General features: G+C 57.0%; 2 protein-coding genes across 6 annotated transcripts in view; one reads left to right on the top strand and one right to left on the bottom strand.

Moving 5' to 3' along the window:
- The window catches only part of PIGO (phosphatidylinositol glycan anchor biosynthesis class O), a 389,616-nt gene that overhangs the window by 302,143 nt on the left and 61,703 nt on the right, over positions 1 to 25,770 (bottom strand). The window lies entirely within an intron of this gene.
- On the top strand, positions 7,473 to 20,230 carry DNAJB5 (DnaJ heat shock protein family (Hsp40) member B5). Of its 4 annotated transcripts, none has more exons than XM_069880937.1 (4): positions 7,473 to 7,647; positions 12,041 to 12,285; positions 14,260 to 14,858; positions 19,184 to 20,230. In XM_069880937.1, exons 1-4 carry the CDS (start codon positions 7,610 to 7,612, stop codon positions 19,415 to 19,417), a joined length of 1,116 nt encoding a protein of 371 aa, XP_069737038.1. In that variant the 5' UTR covers positions 7,473 to 7,609; the 3' UTR covers positions 19,418 to 20,230. The 4 variants fall into 4 exon arrangements, with proteins under 4 accessions (XP_069737038.1, XP_069737037.1, XP_069737040.1 ...); XM_069880936.1 differs by lacking the exon at positions 7,473 to 7,647 and adding an exon at positions 8,203 to 8,928; XM_069880939.1 differs by lacking the exon at positions 7,473 to 7,647 and adding an exon at positions 9,495 to 9,620.

Here is a 25,770-nt window from a genome sequence, read left to right as displayed (position 1 = left end):
TCCTCTAGGCCACCTGGGCAAGACCAATCTCCTTTCCTCAGGGAGTAGGACAATGCCCAACAAAGACCCATGAACAAAACACCACTACAGACATCTCTGCCAGGCAGGAGAGAATGAATGTTCCCAGATACTATGGCGATGGGCATCCAGGGAGATCAGATTAAGCAGAAACCTCCAAGGACTGCCCTCTGGCCCAGAGAAAGCTGCTTGACTGGCAGATGGTGGCTCATAGCACACTGTTAACCATCAGTCACTTCATACACCACGTACCTCACCCCATCTCCCCACACTCTGCCTCCAAGTGAGCAATGGGCACAGAGCAAAAGCATCCCTGCTCTGGCCTCCAGCTGGGTCACCAGATTTCAGCTGATGCCTGCCAGTATCCCCAGCTCATTCACTGCTGCATCCCCTTCCAGTTCAACCTCAACATTGGCTGGTGCCTCAGGGTCCTGATGAAAAGCTCCAGGCAAGGCTGCTCCCTGCCAGCTGGGGCTTCATGTTGGCAGGAGCCAGCACTGACCTGGGGATCCACAGAGCCATCAAAGGACTGGCACAGTGCCACACAGCAGGGACAAGGGCTGGCAAGCACAAAGACCCACGAGACTGAACTGAGATGCCCAGTGCCAGGCAGCCACACGTGTCTCCATTTGCTTGCAAAGACAAGACTAGGGCATCTCGGCATCCTCCAGCACTTTGGAGATGGTGTTTGGAAATCTTCCTCCCTTCCCTTCTTCTGTACAGGGGATCCTTACTGCTTTACCCACCCACCATCTGTAATCCCACTGGACCAAGGAGATGGGATGCTTAGGAAGCAGTGAAATCTGAGGAGTTAGTAGCTGTGAGCTGCAGATAGGGAGGGAAGCAACCTCACACCACTGCCGCTCAGTGGAGCCTTCTGTCCCCAGCATAACATCACCTCCATCTATCTGAGCTCCACCTGCCCTCAGTCCAGGGCAGTCACAGAGAAGGTGGTTTGGAAAGCAACAGAGAGGAGGCAAGACCAGAATAAAGGCAAGCCAGCCTGTACTTTAAGAAAATTCTCCTTGCCAGACAACCCCTAGGCCATTTTTTCTTTTAGAGGTCACAGATTTGCAGCACCATGAAGATGTTATACTTCCTACAGCAGTCAACTGGGTTACCACTTTGCATTCTGATGAACACACCACTTGCCACTGTCAGCTAATTTGGCCAATTAAGGATTAGATGCCAGGCAGATCTTCAAAAGCAAAAGCATCAGATGGGCACAATCTCCATACATGCAGCAGGGTTTGTATCCAGTTCAGACACCACCCACTTCCAGCTATGACCTACAGGACCTGCATTCCTGCTGGGAACACCTGTGGATGTCCCTGTCCTGGAAAGCAAGAACTCAGGATGTGTTTCAAGGCCAAAATTCCCCAAATGGTGGAGTGGCTGGAGAGACTAGAAGAGCTCAGTGTGCTTGGCACTCATATGTAGACTAGAAATAACTCGGTTAAAGCAACTTGGAGAGAGTCATTCCCAGGAGAAACCATCGAGTGCTACAGGGGTGCCTTTGTTGAGGAAAGAGGAGCAAAGGCTGAAAGCTGAAATGGAGCCAAGCCAAACTTCAGCGTGCGTCCTCCACATGCATGTGGGTCCCCAGGGGCAACTGATGCTGTCTGGGCTCCTCCTTTGTGCAGCTGTCTCCATGCGGGGAGGACACGAGGCTGCAGGCAGGTAGCGAGGAGGGTGCCAGGACTATGAAGATGCTGCTGGCTCTCAGCCATCATCACCCTTCCTCGCCAGGCAGTATTAGCCAGAGTCCAGGCACTCTGGTTTGGGTCCCACACCTGCTCCTGATTCCCATAGCAACCCAGGACAACTCACTGTGCTCCAGCATCCACTAGCCAGGGTGGAGACACCACCTCTTGTCTTTCACCTGCTCTGCAGAGGGTTTGCAGAGATGGCTCCCACAGGGAGTATTCCCAGCCCACATGCTCCGCATGCCCAGTTTAGACCCATGTGTTGGTGTTCCACAGCAGGAGCCAGCAAGGAAGTCATCCCAAACCAAGGTGCCAGAGACAGGATCTGTTTGCTGAAGCCTTACTCCTCCCCAGGCTCTGTCCCAAAAAGCACTGTAGCATCCCCTGTACTCCCCTTTCCTCCCACTAGTCCTTGCCCTCAGGTTTTGGCCGCTCCAATGGAACCTGAGCACAGGTGGGAGCAGCAGGGAAGTGGAGAGGACAGGGTCCTCCCACACATTGCTGCCCACTGCCACGCAGAGCCGCTTGCATCTTCCCCACATGCCCAAGGTATGTGGCAGGAGAGCCCTGGCATTCTCATCTGAAGGGGTTTGCAAAGGTCAGCTCAGGAGGAGGTCTCCGGCGAGGGCTGCGTGCCAGCACCGGCTGGGAACCACTCGAGAATAGAGGCAGGAAGGGGAAAAAAAAAAAGGAGAAAAGAAAAAATAACCCAGCTGGCAGCACAGACGCTGCCGGGAGAGGAAGCAGCAGGTTGAGACAAGGACACGGCTCATTATGCCACCCCCGCAGGTGCAGAAGCGCTGAATGGAGCGGCCGGCTCGGCTGCCGCCGGCTTAGCACTGGCATGGGGAGACAGCGGCTGGCATCCTCACCCCCAGCCAGGGAGGACAAGCCCAACACCTTCCTTATGGCCAGCAGTGGTGTCCAGCCCTCTCCAGCCACATGCCCTCAGAGGTTGGGCAGGCTCTGCTGAGATGCTGCTGGAATAAGCTCTTCCAGTGCTGTCTCCATCCTCTGGGGTTTTCAAGGTCAACGAGTATAAAGCCCCGAGCAGCCTGCTCTGACCTTGTGGCTGACCTTGCTTGGAGCACAAGACCTCCTGGGGACCATTCCCACCTGGATTATCCTGTGCTCAGAGCCAGGCAGGCACAAGCCCACAACATGCTGGGGCTACTGACAAAGTTGGGGTGACCGAGAATGGGTGAGAGGCACTTGGGTTTGATGCTTTCCTTGCGGGGCATGTCAGGGGCTGGATGAGCTCCGAGGAGGAAGGTCCTGACGTCCTCAGGACAGGGTTTGCCTGCACAGACGGTGGTTTCAGCAGGAGCAAAGACCCAGGTCTTGCCTGGAAGGTGACCCACCAGCATCTCCTTGGATATGCATCAACATCAGACCACAGCCAGGGCAGCAGCAGGTGAGGAACAGGGAATTAATCCATAAAACACAAAACAACCAGACATGGATCCTTCTTCTTGCAGCCCTTTCCCCATCCTGCAGCTCAGGGTGCTGGAAAAGGCGGGTGGCATCTCTGAGGATGGGAACAGGCAGGAAGGAGAGACAGCACCGAATGCGTGGGTGCTGCTGTCGCCACAGAGAACAGAGCACAAACCCCGCTGCTGCCAAGCCCAGTGTCCTCAGATGCATCTCCCCGGCTCACCCAGCCACAGTCACTGGAGACTTCCCCGCGCCAAACGGGGGAGTTGGAGCAGGACAGGGGAGCACCACAGCGAGGAGCCAGCGCTTTCCCACGCGTGGGATCGCACACTCACTCCTGCCCCGCCTGCTCGGCCGTAGGGTGATGCCGGTCCAGCTCAGAGGAGGTGGAAATGATGGGGGAAAAGGTCTTGTTCACAGTGGCACAGTGGATGCCAGGAACGTGCTTCCCAGCCAGCACTTAGGTAGGAAGCTGGGGGCTCGGTGGCCCCATCCACTGCTCCGACCTTCAGAAGCCATGTAATGACGCTGCAACAGAAGAACCGGGACACAGTTCCCATCTCCCCACTTTCTTTGGGATAGGGACCATAGCCAGAGACCGGGGAGGGGCTGAAGCTGCTGGGGACCATCCCGTGCTCCCTGATCCTGCAGCTGGGAATCTCTAACACCAGAAGAACTGTCAAGGGGCTCCCGGGGTCTCTGTGGACTTCTTCCAGAAATTACCTCTATTACCTCCTGATTCCAGCCAGGTTTCTCCCACCTTCCCACCCATACCACCACTTCCAGAGGTCAACCCCAAACATGACCCACAGCCTCTTCCACCCCAACACTCCATGAAAGGCAGGCACAGCAGGTGCTCCAAACACCCTTCCCGCTCCCTGTGCTCTGCTGGAACAGAGCCTGCTCCTTCCATGGGAAGGATGTCACAGAGGGACCACCACTGCTGAGATGGGTTGGAATGGGATGGAGTGAGATGGGATGGAACACGAATGCATTGGGATGGGATGGGACGGGATGGAGTGAGATTGGATGGAACAGGAATGGATTGGGATGGGATGGGGTGGGATGGGATGGGATGGGATGGGATGGGATGGAGCAGGAATGGATTGGGATGGGATGGGATGGGATGGGATGGGATAGGATAGGATAGGATAGGATAGGATAGGATAGGATAGGATAGGATAGGATAGGATGGGGTGGGGTGGGGTGGGGTGGGGTGGGGTGGGGTGGGGTGGCGTGGCATGGAAAACTGGGATGGGATGGGGATGGGACGGGACAGGGTAGCATTGGACGGGACAGGGTGAGATTCGTCAGAATGGGATGGAATATGAACGGGTTGGGATGAGACAAAACGGGACAGGACAGGATGGGATGGGAAGGGACTGGGATGAGGATGGGATGGGAAGGGACTGGGATGAGGACGGGATGGGATGGGACGGGACGGGACACTGTTGCGGGATGGGACGGCGCAGCGGTGAGATCCCATCCCGTCCCCCGTTCCCGGGGTTGGGGGGGGGGGGGGAGGGGGCCGCGCCCTCCCTTTTCCAGAAGGTTCCCCGGTGCCGCCCGGGCAGGGGGGGCGCGGGGCGCTCGCGGCCAATGGCGGCGGCGGCGGCGGCGGGGGGGGGGGGGGGGGGGGCGGGGCCCGAGGGGCGGGAGCGGCGCGACGAGCGGTGAGTGCGGGGAGCGACCCCGCATCAACCCAGCGACCCTCTGCACCGACCCGCCGAGCTGCCCCTCTGCACTGCCTTATTGCGCTGCCCTATTGCACCGACCCACTGCACCGACCCCCTGCACCGACCCCCTGCACCGACCCTCTGCACCGACCCCCCGAGGTGCCCCACTACACCGACACATTGCACCGCCCCATCGCACTCCCCCCGTGCGCTGCCCCACCGTGCTGCCCCACTGCGCTGCCCCACTGTGCCCCACAGCGCCCTGTTCCGCGTCCTGCAGTGGGGGAAGCCCCTCAGTCTGTGAGGGGACGGGGGAGGCGGGGTGTCCTGTGGATCTGGGGGGGAAGCAGCCCCTGTGGGATGATGGGGGGCTGGGGAGGATCGCTTCTCCCTCTCTATGGGGTGACTGTCCCTATGAGACTGGGGGATTAACCCCCATGGGGTGACAGGGGCAGCTGCAGGGCTGGATGTCAGCACTGTGGGGTAATAGGGGAGCGCTGGGAGTCAGCCCCCACACCCTCTGGGGTGATGGGGGATCCCTGTGGGGCTGAGAAGGTGAGGCCAGCCCCTCTGCCCCTGCACGGGTGGGGGAGGGAGGCTCGCCGCTAGCCCCATAGCCCCCATGGAGGGACAGGACTTCCCTATGGGGCTGAAGGTGGGGAGGAAGGGCTTGGCACCTCTGCCTCTCCACTCCCTGTGGGATGAAAGAGTTTTCCCGCTGGGGCTGTGGGGCAGGGTGGATCTGCCCTACCTAGCAACAGCGTTCCTCTGGATCTGAAGTGGGTGCGATGAAGGGGTTAATCCTCCTGCCGGGTGGGGGTGACGCTGCATGCAAGTGGGGCTGTGAGAAACCCCCGGGTTAACCCCCTCCTCTGGGTGTAACTCCAGAGCATCCCCGTGGGGCTGGAGAGGGCGGAGAGGGTTAATCCCTCTCTCCTCTCCCTACTTTGGAGGGAATAATGTACCCTGTTGGAGCTGTGATGTGTGGCCAGGAAGGGGTTAAATGCACATACACACCCGTGCTGGGGGCACCAGTGGGGCTGAACCGGCTGGTGAGGACATAGGTAACCCCCCACCACCCCGCCCCGAGGTAACAGTGATGGGGCTGGAGGAGCCAGCGAGGAAAGGGTTAACCCCTGTCCTCATTCGAGGTGACAGCGTGCTTCAGGAGAGCGGGGAGGAAAGAGTTAACTCGCTTTCTTCCCCTTCCCCGCCCCCACTTAGGGGTCGGGCAGTGGGTGTAGTGGTGCTGGAGGGGTGAGGAGGTCGCCCAGACCCTAAATGGGGCACCTCTAAATGGGGGGGGCAGGGTAACCCCCCACACACACACCCCGGGTCACAGGGGGTGCAGGGAGGGGGTCTTGACCCCCTCCCCACCCAGGAAACAGCACCCAAATAGGGCTAGAAATGGGGGACCCTGTGTGGGGAGGTGTTGGGGTAGGGGGCTGAGCGTGCCCCCTTACCCCTGTGAGCACCTTAATAGGGCTGGAAATGGGGGACCCTACATGAGGAGATGTTGGGAGAGGGGCAGAGTGTGTCCCCACACCTCTATAAGCACCCCAATGGGGCTGGAAAGAGGAGACCCCACCGGGGGAGATGCTGAGTGGTGGATTTGATCCCATCCTTACCAGGAACCAACACCCAAGGAGGCTGGAAATGGGGGACCCTACATGGAGAGATGTTTGGGGGGGGCTGAGTGTGTCCCCAAACCAGTGTGAGCGCCCCAGTGGGGCTGCAAAGGGGGACCCCATGTGGGAGGTAACAAGGAGGAGGGGGCTTGACCGTATTTCCACACTCCTGTGAGCACTCAGTAGTGCTGGAAATGGGGGGAGCAGCATGGAGAGGTGTTGGGGAGGGGTCTGAGTGCATCTCCATACCAGTGTGAGCACCCCGGTGGGGCTGGAAATGGGGAACCCTATCAAGACGGATATTGGGGTGGGGGCTGAGTGTGCTCCCTCACCCCTGTGAGCACCCCAGTGGGGCGGGAAGTGGGCACCCTACATGGGGAGATGTTGGGGAGGGGGCTAAGCGTGTCCACACAGCCCTGAGAGCACTCCAGTGGGGCTGGAAAGGAGGTACCCCACCTGAGGAGAAGCTGGGTAGTGGGCTTGACCCCGTCCTTACCAGGAACCGGCACCTGAGAGGGCTGGAAATGGGGGACCCTACATGGAGAGATGTTGGGGGGGGGTCTGAGTGTGTCCCCACACCTCTATGAGCTCCGCAGTGGGGAAAGGGAACCCTGCGTGGGGAGGCAGCAAGGGGGGTTTGACCCCATTCCCTCACCACTGTGAGCCCCCCAGTGGGTCTGGAAAGAGGAGACCCTCCATGGACAGATGCTGGGGAGGGGGCTGAGCCCATCTCCACGCCAGTGGAGGACCCCACAAGACAGGCAGCAAGTGGGGAAGGGGGGGACACTTGACCTTGCCCCCACGCAGTGGCATCACCCCGTGGGCACGGAAATGTGGGACCTTCCATGGGGAGACACGGAGGGGGTCCTGCCTGTCCCCACGCCGCAGGGGCGTGTGGGAAGGCAGCGAGGGGAGGGTTCACCCCCTCCCCACGCAGGTGGCAGCACCCCAGTGGGGCTGCGGTGGGGAGGGGGAGGCGGGCGGTGCGTGTGGGGGCTCGGGGAGGGGATGATTCATTGCGGGTAGTCATGACATTACTGCCTGGTTGCCTGCGGCTGCCAGCCGACACGGGCACGGGTGTCTCTGCTTTGCCCCGGCGGACCGAGATCCCCTCCGGCATCCCAACCGAACCCGGGATAACGCTGCCATGCCAGCCATCCTGCTCTTCTGGAGCCGCGCCGAGAGGTACGCACCCCACTCCGGCTCATCCAGCCTGGCGCTCGGTGCCCACCGAGACACCAGAGACCCAGACGCTTGGGATGCCCGGGTGGTTTGCAGGAGCCCCGTTTCGGCGTGGGGCATCCGGAGAGGATGCGTTGACCCAGCGGACTCCCAGTCCCTTGGGATGCAGCCTGCCCGGGTGGGATGCAGGAGCCCCCTTTCAGTGTGGGGCATCCAGAAAGGATGCTTCGACCCATCGGACCACCAGTCCCTTGGGATGCAGCCTTCCCAGGTGGGATGCATCAGTGTGGGGTATCCGGAGAGGATGCTTTCCGCTGCTCGCGAGTGGTGGACCAGGGAGACGTGGTGGCATTGGATTTCCTTGGCGCGCCTGAAGGTGACTTCTCAGAAGTAGGTTTTGTGCCACCAGGCAGGGAGGAGGAACCGTCCCGGTGCCCCGCTGCGACACGGGAGCTCTGGTCCCTGGATGGGAGCGTATTGGTCGGACCCCGTTCTGCTGGGGTCCTGGAAGGGGCGGATGCAGGGACCCCCCGTGCATGCAGAAAGGAAAGCCGGGGAGGTGCAAATTGGCTTAACGTGACTTTTTCCCCAAATCCCCACCGCCCTACTTTCCTCCCTCCCCGATTCGCCTGGTGGGTTGCAGAGCCCTGGGCGTCAGCAGAGCCGTTTGTGGGGACGCCGGGGGCTCCTGGCTGCGCTCCCTGCTCTTTGGCAGAGGGTCTGCGCGGGGGACGTGGTGGTGACGGGGCGGCCGGGAGCCTTGCGGCAGCAGCAGGGAGGGAGGATGCTGGAGCTGACGGCAGAAGTGTCTTAATCCGGCGGCTTAGTGAGAAAGCGTCGGGGGAAACCAATTAAAAAGGAAAATTACAGCTCAGCGAGCGACTCCATAGAAGGGTCTCCCCACGGGGTGGCTGGGAAGCGCACAAAGCAGGGCAGCTCCCCGGCAGCACCACCGCTTCTACACCTGCTCGCCCACCGCCAGCTGTCCCGGGAGCGGAGGTCGGAGGTCAAGAGCCTGTTGTGGCCACCTGGCTGGTGAGGAGCTGCCCTTCGAGTGTGCCGGATGAGCCGGAGAGGAGGTTTGCCACCCGAGCATCCCTTGGCGGCGGTGGCATCCCCAGCACGAGCCGGCGGCTTTCTCCCTGCATCCCCCTGCCCCCCTCCGGTGCCCCCCGCCCGGGCACACAGCACCTGCCGGCGCCTGCGGACGGCCGCGATGTTTAAAATTAAGCTAGAGCCTCTCAAGCTGACAGCTTGGACTCTGAACGTGTTCGTAAAGTTTCGGTAAGTGGCTTTCCACCTCTCGAACTCGTGTCCTCGTTAAACCGTCGGGGTCCGTCCCCGGCGTCCCGCGGTGACCTCACACCCTGAGATGGAAAAATATCTCCCCGGTGCAGCTGCCGGGGTGGGTTTGTTCCCTTAGATGACTGCCTAGCAGAGGGATTATGTCAAACGATCGCTATTCAGCTGGCGTGCGCATCCAGAGGTTGATGTCATGTGCGGGGCCGGAACAAAGATTTAATTTTTTATTTATTTTCCCTGGCGTGTTTGGAAGAGGGGGATGGAGGCTGGGGTGGCTCGGCGGGGAGAGGGGATGCTTGTGGTTTTCTGCAAAGCTGGGTAGCGGTGGCTTGTCCAGAAAAAACGTTGGGGTTGGGAGGGTGATGCGGGAATGTCTTTGCCTGCCTGAAACTCGCCCTGTGTCGCCTTCCACCCCCTTCCCCGCTCCCGAGGGGGTTAAGTGGGAAGGCAGGAGAGGATGACTGAGCAGAAGGGGGAGAGGAGCGGTGGCAAGGCTCGCAGCTGATCCCCGGAGGTGGGAGGGAAGGAGGGAGGGAGGGAGGAGGGAAGGAGGCTCTGCGGGGACAGAGTCGTGTTTTACCATCATCTCGCATGTGAGTGTCGTGTGAGTGTCGCCTCCGGAGCGTGCCTTAACCCACCGGGTCACCCACTGGCAGCTGGTCCTCACTCGCACGGTAAACGCCGCGGCACGGGGATGCGTTTCGGTACAGAAATCTACCCCCTCCCTCATCCCAACCAGATGAAGGGGTCCCTGACCACAACTTCATCCCTGCCAGGCATCCCCACCCTGGCCAGAGACCCCTCGGCGGGTCAAAGACCAGAGATCTTGCAGAGGGCAGCAGCGTTTTGCGGGGAGGAGATGTATTTTCTTGAGATGCGCTGTGGGGTTTTGGCTGGATGATGGGGGTCGTGGTGATGCTGTCAGATTGAGCTGCGTGGGGGTCGTGGTGATGCTGTCAGATTGAGCTGCGCGGGGTCGGAATCGGGTTCTGTGGTCCCCCGAGGAGGGGACACAACTGAAGGTTTGCCATCTGCGTGTCTCTCGAGCCGGGGTGTGATAGGTTGGTCTTCAGCGCTGCCCAGCTCGCTCTCCTGGCAGGAGGGTTGGCATCATGCAGACAGGGGCCAAATCCTGGTCCAGGTACTGGTGCTGGTCACAGGGAGCCCCTGCCCCATGCTGGAAGCTGCTGTGATGACCTTTGGTGGGAGGGCTGGGGGGTTATCGCTCAGACCCCCTCACCACTGCTCACCCCAGGGTCTCCTGCAGCCCCCAGCCCCACTGGGAGGGCAGATGGGGAGGCGGAGGCAGGGGCAGAGCATCCCCCAGCGCCTGCGTGGGCTGGCTGCCGGCAGCATCTCTGCACACAGGAGCCGGTACAGAAACGTGCTGGCATCCAGGAGCTGCCGCAGGAGAGGCTGCCAGATGCTCTTTACACCCCCGGGGACCTTCTCCCATCCTTTCTGTGCCCCAACAGGCTTCCTCACGTGCCCATGGGTGCCCCCACCTTCTCTCATTGTATCCATGGCTTGGGTGCCTGAGCCCCACATCAAAGGGGATGCTCTGTGACTGGGGCAGAAAAGAGAAGAATTTGGTGGTTTGGATCAAGGTGGCTGATTTCCAAGCCCCCGTAGCAGCTCCCCAGCCTCGGAGGCATTATTGCCCAAGGTGTGACCCAAGGCAAGCCTTGGATGCTTGGAATGAAAGCCCCGGGGCTCAGTGCAGCGCTGTGGATGTGCACCCTGGGGGTGCTCAGACACCCTCATCTGAGATGCTGGGGTTGGGGGTTTCCCTCTGTGACCTCTACTGGAAGCTTGTGGATAAAGCTTCTAGGGACATGGGATGACTTGTGTGATGGAGCAGGGAAGGTCCAAGGCTCATGCCCCGTGCAGAAATCCATCTGTTGAAGGGTCACAGTGAGCTGGGGCTGCCCAGGGGCATTTGGAGCAGGACAGGAGTGGTTAACAGAGAGCAGCAGGTCTGCTGGGGCAGCACCTGAAGAAGAGCATGGCAGGAGCAAGCAGGGAGCTGCGCTGTGGGAGGCAGGGGGACAGGCTGAGCTCAGCAGGCGTGGGAGTTGGCTGTTGAATGAACAAAGGTTGAGGAGCAGCGGGGAGCATCCTTGGAGGAGCGTGGGGCTTGCTTAGACTCTGCCCTGAGAAGCTGCCCTCCTAGCTGCTCCGCTTACTCCTTGGGTCTCTGCCACTCCAGCAGCGTGACTGGGGGGTGAATTAATTGCTCATCCTTTTCCTCCCTTGGGTTATGGCTGTCAAGTTTTCCATGCCTTAGTATAGGCATGGCCCTGGCCTCAGCCCCCGCACGGTGGAGGGAGTGCGCCCCGGGCTTCTGGCTTTCTGTAAGACATAGTTGAAGGCTCTCGGGAGTGCAAGTCAGGGTAGAAAGTGGGGTTTTTTTTCTTAAAACAAAAAGAAATAAAAAAAGCCCTCCCACCATCACAAGATGTTTCTGTCTAACGGTTTCGTTCTCTCTGCGTTAAATACAAATTACCGCTCTGACACGCCGGAGGCGCTTATCTCCAGCTGAATGCCAATTGCTTTCAGGAACAAAATGTTTGAAGTTCCTTTAAGGTGAAGGTGGCAGCAGGTCCCTGCCGCTGCTTTCAGCCTCCAGAAACCTGCTGTCATCACCCCCAACTCCCGTCCCAGGTCCCTGGCTGGGAGAGAGCCAGAAGGGGGTGGACAGGCATGGGCTGATGGCTACATTTAGATATGGCTCAGCCCTCCTGGCGCAGCGGCGGGGGCACAGGACGGGAGCGCAGTCCTGGCCTGACGTTAGCAGTGGCGTGGCCTTTATAACAAAGCCATGCCCCGGCTCAGACTCTCCTTCTCCCTGTCAGCCTCAGAGATGCGTCTCCCCATCCCTGCCGTGGGGCTTGGGGATATAAGACTGGAGCTGGGGAACACCCTGGTGCCAGGGCTCTGACCTCCGGTGGGAAGCGTGGACTTGAGGAGGCTCTGGTGCTGCTGGCCAGTGGGACGCGGGGAGCATCAGCTCCGCGATAAGTGCGTGCCAGTCCTGTCCCCAGCTGCCCCAGTTGGATATTCACCTTACAGAGGGTTGTCTTTCTGCTTTCAGGAATAAGTACTCAGCTCCCGGCAGCGTCGCCGTCATGGGGAAGGACTATTACAAGATTTTGGGTATCCAGTCCAGTGCCAACGAGGATGAAATCAAGAAAGCCTATCGGAAAATGGCCCTGAAGTATCACCCCGATAAGAATAAAGACCCCAACGCCGAGGAGAAGTTCAAGGAGATTGCAGAGGCTTACGATGTCCTGAGCGACCCCAAGAAACGAGCCGTTTATGACCAGTATGGGGAGGAAGGTGAGGGGATGAGCATAACCTGCATGGAGGTTGGGGTGCTGTGTCAAAATGGGTGCCTATAGGTGAAGGAGTATTTTCACACAGAGCTGACCCCGTGGTTCATGCCTAACCCTGAAACAGGGCTGGTAGCTGCAAAACTGGGGAGGGCAAAGGCTCTGCTAATGTCCAAAGCCCCCTCTCGACCCGCTCCTCCCCAGGCAGCTCTGCTAGGGTCATACCTGTGGTAATTCATTAGCAACCTTTTAATTAAGCTAGATTTCTCACCGAAGAAGTATTGCTTTTGCCCACATTCCCACCCGTGTTTGGGCACTGGTCCCACTGTCCTTCCCAGTACAGGCTGACCTACAGGATTCAAAGCTTTTCCCAATTTAAGTCATAGGTCCTTGTTTTGAAACCAAGCGGCTGCTGTTGTCTCGTGGTTGGCATGGAGGAGGAGGAGGAGAGCTGCTCCACCGCAGGCAGCCTTATTAGTCGAAGATGGTAGCGCGCAACCCCATTCGAGGAGAGCACCAAATAGCATCAGCATTAATCAGCCCAGGGCTTGGGTGCTTAAAAGAGCAGGTCTGGCAGGAGAAGTCTGCTGGGTGGAAGAGGCAGCCCTCCTCGTGGGGCCAGCGGGCAGGTGCATCCCCTAACAAGTCACTGACAATATTAACCAGCAGTGGGTTACTTCTTGACCTGTTAGTTGCGTAAGGGCTATGATGGATGCACCAGGCGCAGTGGTTTGCCACCTTGTAAAGTGAGGAGAGGCTTTCTCAAGGAGGAATCCAGTCTTTCCTGGAGGTGATGCTGAAATCAGACCCCAATTCAGGTTGGCATCATGGGATTAAAGGTGAAACCTCCTGGCTGTACAGACTGTTAAGGATGGGGGCTTAGTGTGAATCTGGCAAGGTCATGTCACCAAAGGCAGCTAAAAAAAGAGTGAGTTAAGGAGGGAGGGTAGAGCAGCCCCCTCCTCACAGTGGGACAGGGAGCACCAGCAAAGCCAAACCCTCTTGGCATTGGACCTGTCATGGTCTGTGACCCCCTACACCTTTCAAATCCCACCAGGTGCCTTTTTTTGGAGGGGCATATCTTGGGGATCAGCATTTTGAGGGGCTTCTAGGTCCCACCCACTGGGGTACCGAGGTGAAGCGAAAATCCCACCCCCAGCCCACACAAAATATTAACTTCCTCCATCAGAAGAGACCCCCACACATGCTCTCTTTGTGCTTGTCTCCCTCCTATCCTGCTGCAGGGGGCTGGCACGAGGGACAGCCCTTCAGAAATAGCCCTTCACTGTCACCAGCATGGCCTCAAAATAGTCCTTGAGCTAGGCTTGCCTTAACCCTTCCCACCCCTCGTAGTCAAAAATAACCTTGCAGAGCACATGTGACCTCTTTGGGGGGCCACTTGTTGTGGGTCTTGGCTGCTCAGAACTTTAGGGAGGTAGCAGTGACATAAGGCTCAGCCTGGGACCTGGCAGAGGAGTTTCCCTTGGGAATGGTTGCCAAAAGGTCCAAACCTTTAGCTTACCTGGCATTTTGTACAGCCTGTGTGCAGGGAGCTGTGTGTCAACCCAGGGGTCTGCTGACCTCCACCTTCTCTGCCACTGAGGGTCACAGTCGCTTGCTGAGCTCGAAGCCTGATCTCATCTGCAGGATGGTGCTCATGGGGATCAATGGAGATGGGCTCATCAGTGAAGTGGGTGGAGAGAACCACAAAAGCACTTCAGTAGGGACAGCAAGGACAAAACCAGAATGGATTTTGAGCTAGTTTGGTGTAGGGGCAGGACTGTGTGTCATGAGGTGGTGCCTTCCAGGCCCACGCTTTCCACAGATGGCTGGGCTGGAGAGGGTGACCTGCATCCCCGGTAGATGCTGGAAGGGTTGCTTGGAGCCAGCAGAGACCACGCTCCCACCTGGGAAGTGTGGTCCTGGCACGGCATTTGCTGGCAGGGAGCGTTCATGTCTTGTCTTCCCCCTTCTCTTCCAGGTCTCAAAACTGGAGGTGGATCTTCAGGTGGCTCAGGGAACACTTTCCACTACACCTTCCATGGAGACCCCCACGCTACCTTTGCATCCTTCTTTGGAGGCTCCAACCCTTTTGACATCTTCTTCGCCAGCAGCCGCTCCCGGATGTTCAATGGCTTTGACCAAGAAGACATGGATATCGATGACGATGACGACCCTTTCAGTGCCTTTGGCCGTTTTGGCTTCAACGGCATCAACGGGGTTCACCGGCGGCACCAAGAGTCCCTGCACACACGGAGAAAGGTCCAAGACCCACCTGTCATCCATGAACTCAAGGTGTCCCTGGAAGAAATCTACCACGGCTCCACCAAGAGGATGAAGATCACACGTCGAAGGCTCAACGCTGATGGCCGGACCATGCGGACTGAGGACAAGATCCTAAACATTGTCATCAAACGGGGTTGGAAGGAGGGAACCAAAATCACATTCCCCAAAGAAGGGGACGCCACGCCGGACAACATCCCTGCCGACATCGTCTTCATTCTCAAGGACAAGCCTCACTCACACTTCAAGAGGGATGGAACGAATGTCATCTACACAGCAAACATCAGTCTTAAAGAGGTGGGTATGAGTGGGAAATCCCGTAGGGTGGTTGGTGGCACTGGGTCATGGCACATGGGATCAAGACGAGAGTCAGTCCTTGTCCTGCACCAATGAGGAAGGACCAGGTAGGTCACGAGAGACACAGGCAAAGGTCTCTGCAGAAAGGAGCACAGAGGCCAGTTTGTGCTTGGTTTTGGAGGCACTCAACCTCTGTGCTGGTGTAGGACATGGGTGCTGTGATCCCTGTGAGACACACCTTGTTTCTTGAGGCAATACAGGTGATATTTACCCATCTTCTCCCTTCCCCATATATATCTTGTCCTTCTACTTCAGCATATTCACACGTGAAAGGGGGCCCAGATCCTCTGTAGGCACAAGGGAGAACTCAGGTTGGTTAGCATGAGCTTTGCTCTCATAGTTGAGCCTGCTGTGGCTTAATTACCATCTGGCATAGTGCCAGGTGCCTGTCCCCACAGACAGAAAGCAGGGTCACACAGAGAAAGGTGGTACCTTGCCCTCCCAGAGCAATGCTGTTGCTCTGTTCCATAGTTCTGGCTTTCCTATATAAAGAACCAAGTAAATGAAATATTCAAGCACTTACAGGCTGGCAATCCTGGAGGTCATAGCAGGGCTGGATGCATCAGAAGCTGCACAAAGGTGGGAGAGGAAGGGGAGATTACACCAGTACAAGATGTGCTGTTCGCTACTGCTGCTGTGTAACTACCTTTTAATAAATCCCAGCTGGCAGCTGCATTTAACATTGATGATTTTGGCAGCTGCCATTTGCTGTTCCTTTCAGACTGTAGACAGTGTCTGTCTTCTTAATGAGCTGACTTTTTTTTTCCTTTTCTGAAGACAGATTTATGTTCTTAAATGCATTTAATAGAAATAAGCTCAATGAGCCAGACCTGAGGTAGGGAAATGTGAGCTCATTACTGTGCCAGCAAGTTGGGAGAGCTTTGCAATGGCTCCGCATCCCAGCTGGGGCTTCAACCAGGTGTACTGGGAGCAAGAGGCAGCCACGTGGATCAGGCAGAGCTGGGTGCTCCTGGAGCAAACTCAGCTCAAGTTAACCTGCAGACTCAGGAGTTGAATTTCCTTCACAGTGCAAAGTGAAGAGGTTTATTCCTGCTGTGGCTGGCTGCCCTGGCTGCTCCAGAAATACTCAGAAGAGGCTGCCTTATTTATGGAGCCACGCATGCCATATCTCAGATGTTTTCTTCTGTGCATTCCTCTATCTGTAAAATTAACCCTAAGCTTGCTGTGCTGATTTCCAGACCACATCAGCCCAGGCTCACGCGCTGCTCAAGCTGGAGGAGCTCTTGCTTGGTGTTGCCCTTTTAGCAGCACAAAAAAACCCTGTTGATAAACCTGCTCTGGCCCTGCATGATATTGCACCAGAAGTGCTGGGTGCGCATGATGTCTGTGATCCAGGCGTGTGTCCTGGCCTCTGGTTTACATGATGTAGTCACAACGTGGGAAAGTGCTTGGCTGTGCAAATTCCTTGTCTCTTTGAGCTGGACTGTCTGGTCTTTGTCCTTCCCCACTGCAAACCCAGCACGCTGGCCATCCTCGGGGAGCTACCTGCCTAGCTGCCATCCCCAATATGCTGCTTTCCAGAGCAGAGTGGTATTCTGCTGCTTTTGTCTTCCATGAGAAGTACCTTACATGCTCTGGAACATGAGCAGGTGCCAGTATCTCCCTAGCTCTGTCTGCCACCACCTCAGTACGTGATGGATACAACCTCCTCATCACCTGAGCCTGTGGCTGTAGCCTTGGGTGCTCTCCTTGCACCTTTCTCCTTGCGAGGCTGTCTTTTTTAGTATAAGCTTTAATCTTTTGTGTTGCTGTGAGAGCAGCACAGCGCCAGTAGGCAGAGCTCGCAGGCAGTGCTGTGCTAGAGATGGCTCACCAGCATCCTGCTGCCACAAGGAGCAAGACACCTTGTGCTCTGGAGAGCATCCTCCTCCTCGTTCATCCCACAGAAACCACTGGAGAGCAATCCAGGGAGGCAATGCCCTCCCACTCTTCGTGTCCCAGCCTTACTGGATGCCATGTGGCCCCAGCCAGGGCAGCACAGGGCATTTGCCACCCAGCTCCTGCAGCTCCTTACTCCAAAGGTGTAAGAGGGCTTCCCCAGGGACTGTGGGCTGCAGGGAAACGTCCCTTACTAAAATTACAGCAACACGTCACAATGGGAAACCAAGAGAGGGAGAAGCGACACCATTTCCACCAGCAACTGCCTCTCCTGGGAGGGAGATCTTCAGGCAGTGTGTCCTGGCAAGGGCTTGTGCTGGCCCAGCTGCCTGCCTAGCGCCTGCCCTCAGCAGGCTTTTGTATCCTTTACCTGGCATCACCTTCCTCGAAGCATCTGCACGTCAACACCTGGCTGAGAGGTGACCGGTACCAACATTCTCTCCCGCAGCTTCGCTGCGAGCGGAGGAGGACTGAGCACTGACCTAGATAAAGCTCTGCTCTCGCAGCACAGCGCTCAGCTATCAAACCCGGGGCGGTTTGATCTAGAGGAAAGCCAAGCCTCTCTCTAGGATGTCAGGCTGCTCCCCCAGTTACTGGTGTTACTTCAGCAACTGTTTTCCCAAATGCCAGCAGAGTTGAGCAAGAGGAATGAAAAACAGGGAGATAGGGAGAAGGAGCAATTGTCTCGGCATCTTGCTTCTTGGCCCTAAGAAGGAAACATTAAGATCCCATCTGCCTTCACTGCTAACACTCGCTCCTGCTCGCATCCATCTGCTTGCCCCATCCACATACTCCCATAGGGATTTCCTGTTCTCCTTCCCATTTTGTGGCTGGAGATGTCCTTTGTCTGGAGCTTGTGGATCTATGCAGCCCTCCACAGCGCATGGCGATGGGTACCAGTGGGCAGGAGGGCTTCGGCATCCTTGGGCAATCCCAGACCCGAAGTGCATTGATGGGTCCTTTGCTTCCCTCCAATCGGCTGGAGCTCCAGCCAAGCAGCTGCTCCCAGCACGGAGCTGACAACGGGCACGCTCCTGCAACCAGAAAAGCTCATCTTTGGAGGAGACCCTTCCCTGGAGGAGACCTCATGCAGAGGAGCTGTGTAAGGAGCTGGCTCCAGCTCTCCTGTTCTCTGCTCATCGGAGCCCCCTGAATCCTGCCAGTATCACCCTGGTGCAAAGCCCTGGCTCAGCCACAGAAGCCACAAAATCAGCCCTGAGCCAGTGGCTGGTATGAGAAGAAGAGGTGTTTCTTCTTGTGCTGGTTGCTGCTTTCCCACAAGAGGCTTTCCCTGGGGAGGGGGATATAGAACATCCTGCAGTCGATCCCAGAAACAGCGAATTGCATCCTACTCCCCCCTCTTTACAGGGTGTTTTTTGTGGGACAGGAGGGCTGGGACCCCCAGGACCCAGCTCGGAAGGGCAAGCCTGTGCCAGCTCCATGCTGGGAAGTGTCTCCAGCCCTGGCAACCCCCCACTCCATTTCCAGAAGCATCGCTCCGCAGTCCTCTCCCTCAACCCTTGCTGAAAGCCTGAAGACGATCCTGCCCACGTGTATGCCAGAGCTGTCTGAGTTATTTAAGGACACAAGGATTTTCTTGCTGCATTCCCGTGTCACGTGGCTCGTTAATGCAGGCTGGCTTGCGGTTGCTGGGCGCCCACCACCCTGGCTGCTGCAGGGGGGCTGGGATACATTGAGGTGGCTCCCACAAAACCGGCTCCTGGCTTTGCAACAGGGACCAGTGACAGGGACCAGCACCTCCAGGACTGCGGCTTCCAGGAAATCTTGGATTGTGCTGTGCCGAGGCCACACCACCATCCCACTTTGGCATAACCTTTTGGGGGGAGTTGTTAGTGGGACGAGGCTCGGGCTGTGCTATAGATAACTCTCAGTGCCGGGCAGAGCTGCCGCGCTCCAGAGGGTGACAGCTGATGAACTGTGGTGGCATCCGATGATCTCAGCTAGGTTTTTGGCTGCCCAAAGCTGGACAGTGGGGCTGGGAAGGAGCTAAATTTAGCCTGTCCTGTTGCTGTGAGTGTCTGGGTGCTTGATGGTGGTGCCTCATGGGGAGCCCAGGAGATAGGGAGGGGGAGTCTCTCCCTTCGTGATGCTGTGGCATCCCTCACCTGGGGCCCCCTCTTCTCCTGCACAGCTTCTGCAGCCCAGTCCATGGTGGTTAGGCTGGGCTGGCACCAGCAGAGACCCATGCTTGCACTGGGGAGCATCAGCTGGTGCTCTTGGGCATCATCCCAACAGAGCTGGGCATTTTAGCCCAGAAATCAGGCAGTGGGAGGGCGGGGTGCAGCCATCAGGTTGCTTTGAGGTGTCAGCCTTGTCTGATAGAGTGTCTCCTCTTTTTCCCCCAGGCCTTGTGCGGCTGCACCGTGAACATTCCCACCATCGATGGGCGAGTGATCCCACTGCCCTGCAACGACATCATTAAGCCGGGTACAGTGAAGAGACTGCGCGGGGAGGGGCTGCCCTTCCCCAAGGCCCCCAGCCAGCGAGGAGACTTGATCGTGGAGTTCAAAATCCGCTTCCCTGACAGAATAGCTCCCCAGACAAGACAGATCCTCAAGCAGCACCTCCCGTGCTCCTAGAGGCCAGGGACTCTCCTCCAAGCAGCAATACTCCAAATGCAGGTGCCGCAGCACCCAGCCCGTACGGAGCAGAGGTGCCACAGCACTTTCAAATGCAAAAAAAAAAAAACCCACAACCCTCACACCACTTTCCTTCCCCCAGAAAAACACCCACCCCACCCCACACCCATCCCTTTACCCATCCATACCTCTTGGCCTGTTTTCTACTCCAGCAGCGGGGAGGCTCCTGCCCATTGCAGCTCTCCCAGAGGCCACATGTTTTCTTTTCTCCCTAGAGGTCCAGCTTTTCCACTTCTCACAAGCGAGCAGCGTGGGGTCTTTGCCCAAGGAGGCGCATCATGTTGTGGGGTTTTTTTGTCACAAGCTTTTCAGGCCACTTTTCCCACCAGAGGCTGGACTTGTCGGGGTCTGGCACAGTGTAAATAGGACTCCGCAGGATCTGGCATCCCCGCTGTTAGTTTTTCTCTTCCCCTCTTTGATACTTGCTGCTGTTTGGGGTCCTGGCTGTACCGCGGTGCCAATCGCTCCTGCCCGCGGTGGCCCTCCCTGTAGCCGGACTGTTTCTCACCTGGGACCACGGTACCGAGTCTGACCGCGGTCCGCTCTCCTGTGCCAAGCCTAATACCAAGCCTCGGCTGTGCCAAACAGCGGAGCACATGGGGATGGTCCCATCCAGCTTCCTGCCCCTTCCTGGCACTGCACCTTCTGCCTGCAGAGCCTCAGCCAGCAGGAGGAGGGGGGAAAGCCCAGGGTGGAGCTTTCTTGTTCAGATGTGTTGAGTTTGCATTGCTGCTTTGTTTTTATTTTTGGTTTGTTCCTTTTTTTTTAAATACATATATATAGAGCTCGTTAGATAAACTCCGTAAGGGATTTTCTCTGCCCATTTTGGGGTTCCTGGCATAGTGCACCCTGACTTTCTTTTCTTGAGGGGGATAGTTCAGCCACATGGACATCAAGCCCATCATGGGCATGCGTGTAGCACAAGTCTAGGTGCAAAAGCAGAGCCAAGCGTGAGCAGAGCCGTGGGTTTCACTAGCGTTTGAGTTCAACCTTAGGGTTTTTAATAAGAAGAGAAAGGCACGTGTATATATTTTTCTACAGGGACGATTCATTCAGGAGGTGTTTCTGGGTGTCAGGGTGGAGCTGGGAGGCGCATGAGGCAGTCCACTTGGTGGCTTCGTTTCAAAATGCTGTATTTTTTTAAAACCTTTGGATTTCCATCAGGAGAATTTTTATATTTCTTACCTATCTTGGCCCACTCTGCCTCGTGCCAGTTCCTTTTTTTCCTGGGAAAGGGCTCCTACAGAGCAGGAAGCGCGTTCGACCTGGCTTTGTACGGCTCCTCTTCCACCACAGTACCACCGAGAAAACCCCTGCCAAAATATTCCCCCTGCCCTGGGGATCCGTTTTCTTTGAAGAGAAAGCACTGACTTGAAACAGGGGGGCCTTTTTGGGTGGGGGGCGAGCACGGGGCGTCTGTTTGGGCTGGGTGTACAGCTGTACAGTGTATCATACGGGGCCAGGGGAGCCGCGAGCCGCTGCTTAATTAATAGCCTGGTTTGGCTGGCGAGGGGATGCCACCGGTTCCCTCCGCTGGTCCCTGTGGCATTTGACATTGAAGAAAACCTGGTGGACACCATGAGCGAGAAGACAGGCCAGCGCGCAGGTGCAAGCTGCTTTGTTGTTCTCGGTTTCAACGAGACCTGAATGTTTTATAGTGGGGTTTTTGTAATGTTTTTTTTTTCCTTTTGTTTGTTTGTTTTTTTTGTAATGTCAGTATTGAGAGAAAAAATAAAGAAATAAAGTATTTTAAAAAAATATACTTCCTTGAGGTGTGTTGCAATGGGAAATGTTCGGCTGTGCTCATGCAGGCAGTGTGACAGGGATGGAGCACGGTGCTGGCGTCGTTCCCACCACTGGGCTGGCTGTGAGCCTGGGACCTTCAAGGCTGGTCAGGAAGGGAGTAATTGGCCTGGCACCCAGGAACCTTGAGGCTGGTAGGGAGGGGAGGAAAAAATCTGTTTGGTTTGTCTACTTGGTGCCTGGGACCTTCAGGGCCTGATAATGAGGGGAAACAGAAGGAACACATGACCTGCTTGGTCATGGAGAATGGGTGCCTCCCTCGTAAAATTGAGTTAGTCGTGCTGACCACATTGCGAGTGGTTGAGAGCAAGTTTGTCTATCTCCTCAGGGCTCCCAGGACGTGGCTGGCATGCGCAATACGATGCGATGGCCAAGGACAGGATCATGGAATCACTGAGATTGGAAAAGATTTCTAAAATAATCAAGCCCAACACCACGGTGCCTACTAAACTGTGTCCTGAAGTGCAACTTCTACACTCTTTTTAAGCACCTCCGGGGATGGAGACTCCATCAATTCCCCAGCCAGCCTGTTTGAGTGCTTCACCACTCTTTCAGTAAAGAAATATTTCCTAATATACAGTCTACATCTCCCCTGATGAACTTGAAGCTATTTCCTCTTGTTACTTGGGGAAGAGACCACCATCTCACTGCTAACCTCCTTTCAGGGAGTTGTAGACAGTGATAAGGTCTCTTCTCAGCCTACTCTTGTCCAGGCTAAGCAGCCCCAGTTCCCTCAGCCGCTCTCCCTAACTATTCTGCGCTGGCCCCTTTGTTGCCCTTCTCTGGGTGCACTCCAGCTCCTCAATGTCCTTCTTGTGCTGAGGGACCCAAAACTGAACATAGGATTTGAGGTGCAGCCTCACCACCATCAAATAGATGGGCACAATCGCTCCTCTGATCCTGCTGGCCACACCACGGCTGATCCAAGCCAGGATGCTTGTTGGCCTTCTTGGTCACCTGGCCCACTGCTGGCTCATGTTCAGTCACTGCCAACAACCTCCTCTCATCACAACTCTCTGGGCTCAGCCATCCAGCCAGGTTTTTACCCGGTGAAGAGTACATCTGTCCAAGCTGCAGAGAGCCACCTTCTCTAGGGTGGCCAGTGGGGAGAAAGGGGGTCTTGTTGGCTGCTCAGGGGGGCTGGAAAGACGTAGGCAGGGCAAGAGGCAGTGGTACAAGCTGCACCTAGGGAAAATCCCGCTATTGCCTGGAAAGTTTGCCCCAAAACTCCCAGTGGGAACAGCACAGAAAGGCAGGTGATGAAAGGAAAAACCCATGGGCATTGTGCCTCATGAGGGGACTGGGCAGAGGCTCCAGACCCCAAACAGGGGCTGTCGTTCACTGCTCCCTCCCAGGGGAGAGCACAGGGCCATGAAATCAACCTGCAAAACACCCACAGCAGGCACAGGGTTGGGAGCAGCTAATGGGCTGAACAGAGATGGCAGGGGGAGGGAACAGAGCTGGCACAGCGTCCGGGCCACCGGAGTGACAACACTGCCAAAGAGCACGTGGTGTTTGTCAGGGATCTGTACTGGGACCAGTTTAACTTCTTTTCCAGCAACGTGGACAGTTGGATTGAGCGCACCCTCAGCAGGCTTGCTGGTGAAACCGAGCTGATGATGCGGTCAACCCATTCATGAAGTTCAGCAGGGCCAAGTACGAGGTCCTGCTGCTGGGTCAGGGCAATCCCAAGCACAAATACAGGCTGGGGAGAGAATGGATCGAGAGCAGACCTGAGGAGAAGGACTTGGGTGTATTGGTGGATGAAAAGCTCAGCAGGAGCCAGCAATGTGCACTTGCAGCGCAGACAGCCAACTGTATCCTGGGCTGCATCAGAAGCGTGGCCAGCAGGGCAAGGGAGGGGATTATCCCTTTCTGTTCTGCTCTTGTGAGACCCCACCTGGAGCCCTGCGTTCGGTTCCGGAGTCCTCAGCACAGGAAGAATCTGTTGGTAGCGAGTCCAGAGGTGATCCAAGAGCTGGAGCACCTCCCACAGGAGGACAGGCTGGGAGAGTCGAGGTTGTTCAGCCTGGAGAAGAAAAGGCTCTGGGGAGACCTTAAAGCAGCTTCCAGTGCTGAAAGTGTCTACACAAAAGTCAGAGAGGGGCTCTTTACCAGGGAGGGCAGGGATAGGATGAGGGGAGATGGTTTCAAGCTCAGAGAGGGAAGACTGAGATTAGATATTAGGAAGTAATGTTTCCCTGTAAGGGTGGGGAGACCCTGGAACAGGTTGCCCAGAGAAGTTGTGGCTGCCCCATCCCTGGAGGTGTTCAAGGCCAGGTTGGAGGGGGCTTGGAGCAGCCTGATCCAGTAGGAGGTGTCCCTGCCATGAGTTGGAAGAAGATGATCTTTAAGGTCTCTTACAACCCAGACCGTTCTATATGATTCTACAATGGCATCCATGGTATCCTTGGGGCAGAAAATGGCCATGGGGAAGGAATATCATTGGAGCCGAAACACCTATTGGGGAGTGCCACTTTGGGAGGGCAGAAGATATCTGTGAAGGGATGCCCTTGGGGCAGCGATAGTCACGGGGACAGGACACTCATGGCAGGGGTGATGCGCAAGATGAGGGGATGCCTAAGGGGAGGGGATGCCCTGGGGTCAGGGATGCCGATGCCTGGCCCCGAGGGGACCGGGGACTCTCTGAGCATGGGTGCCGCCTGCCCTCTGCTGGCAAGAGCGCCTGCTGGGCTCAGAGGGGTTTGGGGTGCTGCTGGAGGGCCCGGTCCCTCGGGTGAGGGACCAGGCTCTAAGCCCAGTGCCTTGGCTGGGGGATCCCCAGTTCTACACCCACCGTAGACTGGGTTGTGGCCGCTTTGAGGTCACACTGTCCCTCCAGGACCCAGATGGAAGGCTGGGGTGGAGAGGATATGGCTCTGGAGGGGGTTGGAAGGAGATGCCAACTGTGATGACAATGAAAGGACCACCCTCAGCTGCCCCCTTGCCAATCCCACCCCATTCAGGGCAAGCACAAGACACTAGCAACTTCCTCCACCCTTTGCCTTTAGGGGTGCCCAGTCCCCACAGCAAGGGCCCTGGGCAGGAGAGGGGGCACTGTGGGAAGGCTCCTGGCCCTGCGGCTTCCAGGGGTCTTGGCTGGGAGGTGTCCCCTGGAAAGGGTTACAGGCTGAGACCAAAGCCACTCCCCGGTGCCAACTGCTCTCCTGGGGCTGCTGGGGGGACACGGAGGGCAGTCGAGGTCCCTGGATGCTGCAGGTGTTGATTTGGGGGACACCCCCAGGTTCCTAGGTTTACACTGTGCCAGGGCAGAGGCTCTTGGAGCTCTCATGGGTGCTGTCCCTACCAGAAGCCACGCCCCACAGGTGGCAGGGAAGAAAGATGACGTTTTGCAGCCCTCCTGCATCATTTAATTAGCATTTGCAATTAACAGCTTTATCAGGGAAGACTTGGGCTGCTGGGAACTGGGACACTCACCCCAACATCCCACACCCTGCTTGCCCCAGCCACCCACAGCAGAGATGACAGCATGGATCGTCCCTCAGCGCTGGCCAGGTGGTGACGGCCCCAAACTATCAGGGACCCTGTGCCAGAGCTGAGGAAGGACATGGGGAGATTCCTGGAGAGCGCCTTGCAGGGGTGAAGAGTGGCCTTTCCCCCTGCTTCCAGATGGCTGCAAGCAGCTGGCTCCTGGTTGCCCCCAGCTGGAGCCACCTCTTGGGCTTGCACTGGTGAAGGATTGGAAAGCAAAGCCAGGGTCTGCCTCCCTGCAGAGCAGCAGGAAGAAGCAGACGCAGGAAAGCAGCACTGGGTAAGCATCACCAGGTGCCGGTTAACCAAGAAAAGAGGAGGCAAGGAGCACAGGAAGCACCAGCGCCCCGTCCTCAGCCCTGCTGCCACAGGAGGAAGCCACAGCCAGCGTCCCGCAAGAGCAAGCAGCAGCGTCTTCTCCAACAGAGGTGGCATGAGGACAGGGCTGCACAGATAAGTAGGACAAGGCACCTGAGCTGCCCACTCTCCCCAGGGTCCTCCTGGCCTCCTACCCCAGCAGGAGGCCGTGCTATTTAAATAGTGTTCCCAATTTACATGCTTTTCACCAAACTGCTGTGCAGAAGCCCCCTCTCATGAGCAGTCTGATTCTTCTGCCATTCTGAGACTTCCCTCTCCCCTTAAACCCAGCTGGTTTGATGGAGCCCTCCCAGACCTGCCAGGCTTTGGGACCCACACAACTCCCAAAAAGTACAAGGGGAAGTTTGCCCTTTACATGGTGGCTTAGACCCAAAGGCATGGGGCCAATCTTCTGCCACATAATCCAACAGAAACCTCAGCTCCTGCATCTCCCTAAAATCTGACAGCACACAGCTGCTCTGTGCCCTTCAGAGACTGCCCCATGCAGGCTCCCCATATCCAGACCCCCACCCCCCACTCCTGTGCCTGTGCCGGGACCAGACTCAGTGCTGCTCCTATAAAAATACAAAGAGAAGTAACACAGAGAAGGAAAAATACAGCAAGAAGCTAGGCAGTGAGGT

The sequence above is a fragment of the Phaenicophaeus curvirostris genome, chromosome Z (assembly GCF_032191515.1).
Source record: "Phaenicophaeus curvirostris isolate KB17595 chromosome Z, BPBGC_Pcur_1.0, whole genome shotgun sequence".
Lineage (NCBI taxonomy): Eukaryota > Metazoa > Chordata > Aves > Cuculiformes > Cuculidae > Phaenicophaeus > Phaenicophaeus curvirostris.
This window is presented reverse-complemented; position numbering and strand designations above follow the sequence as displayed.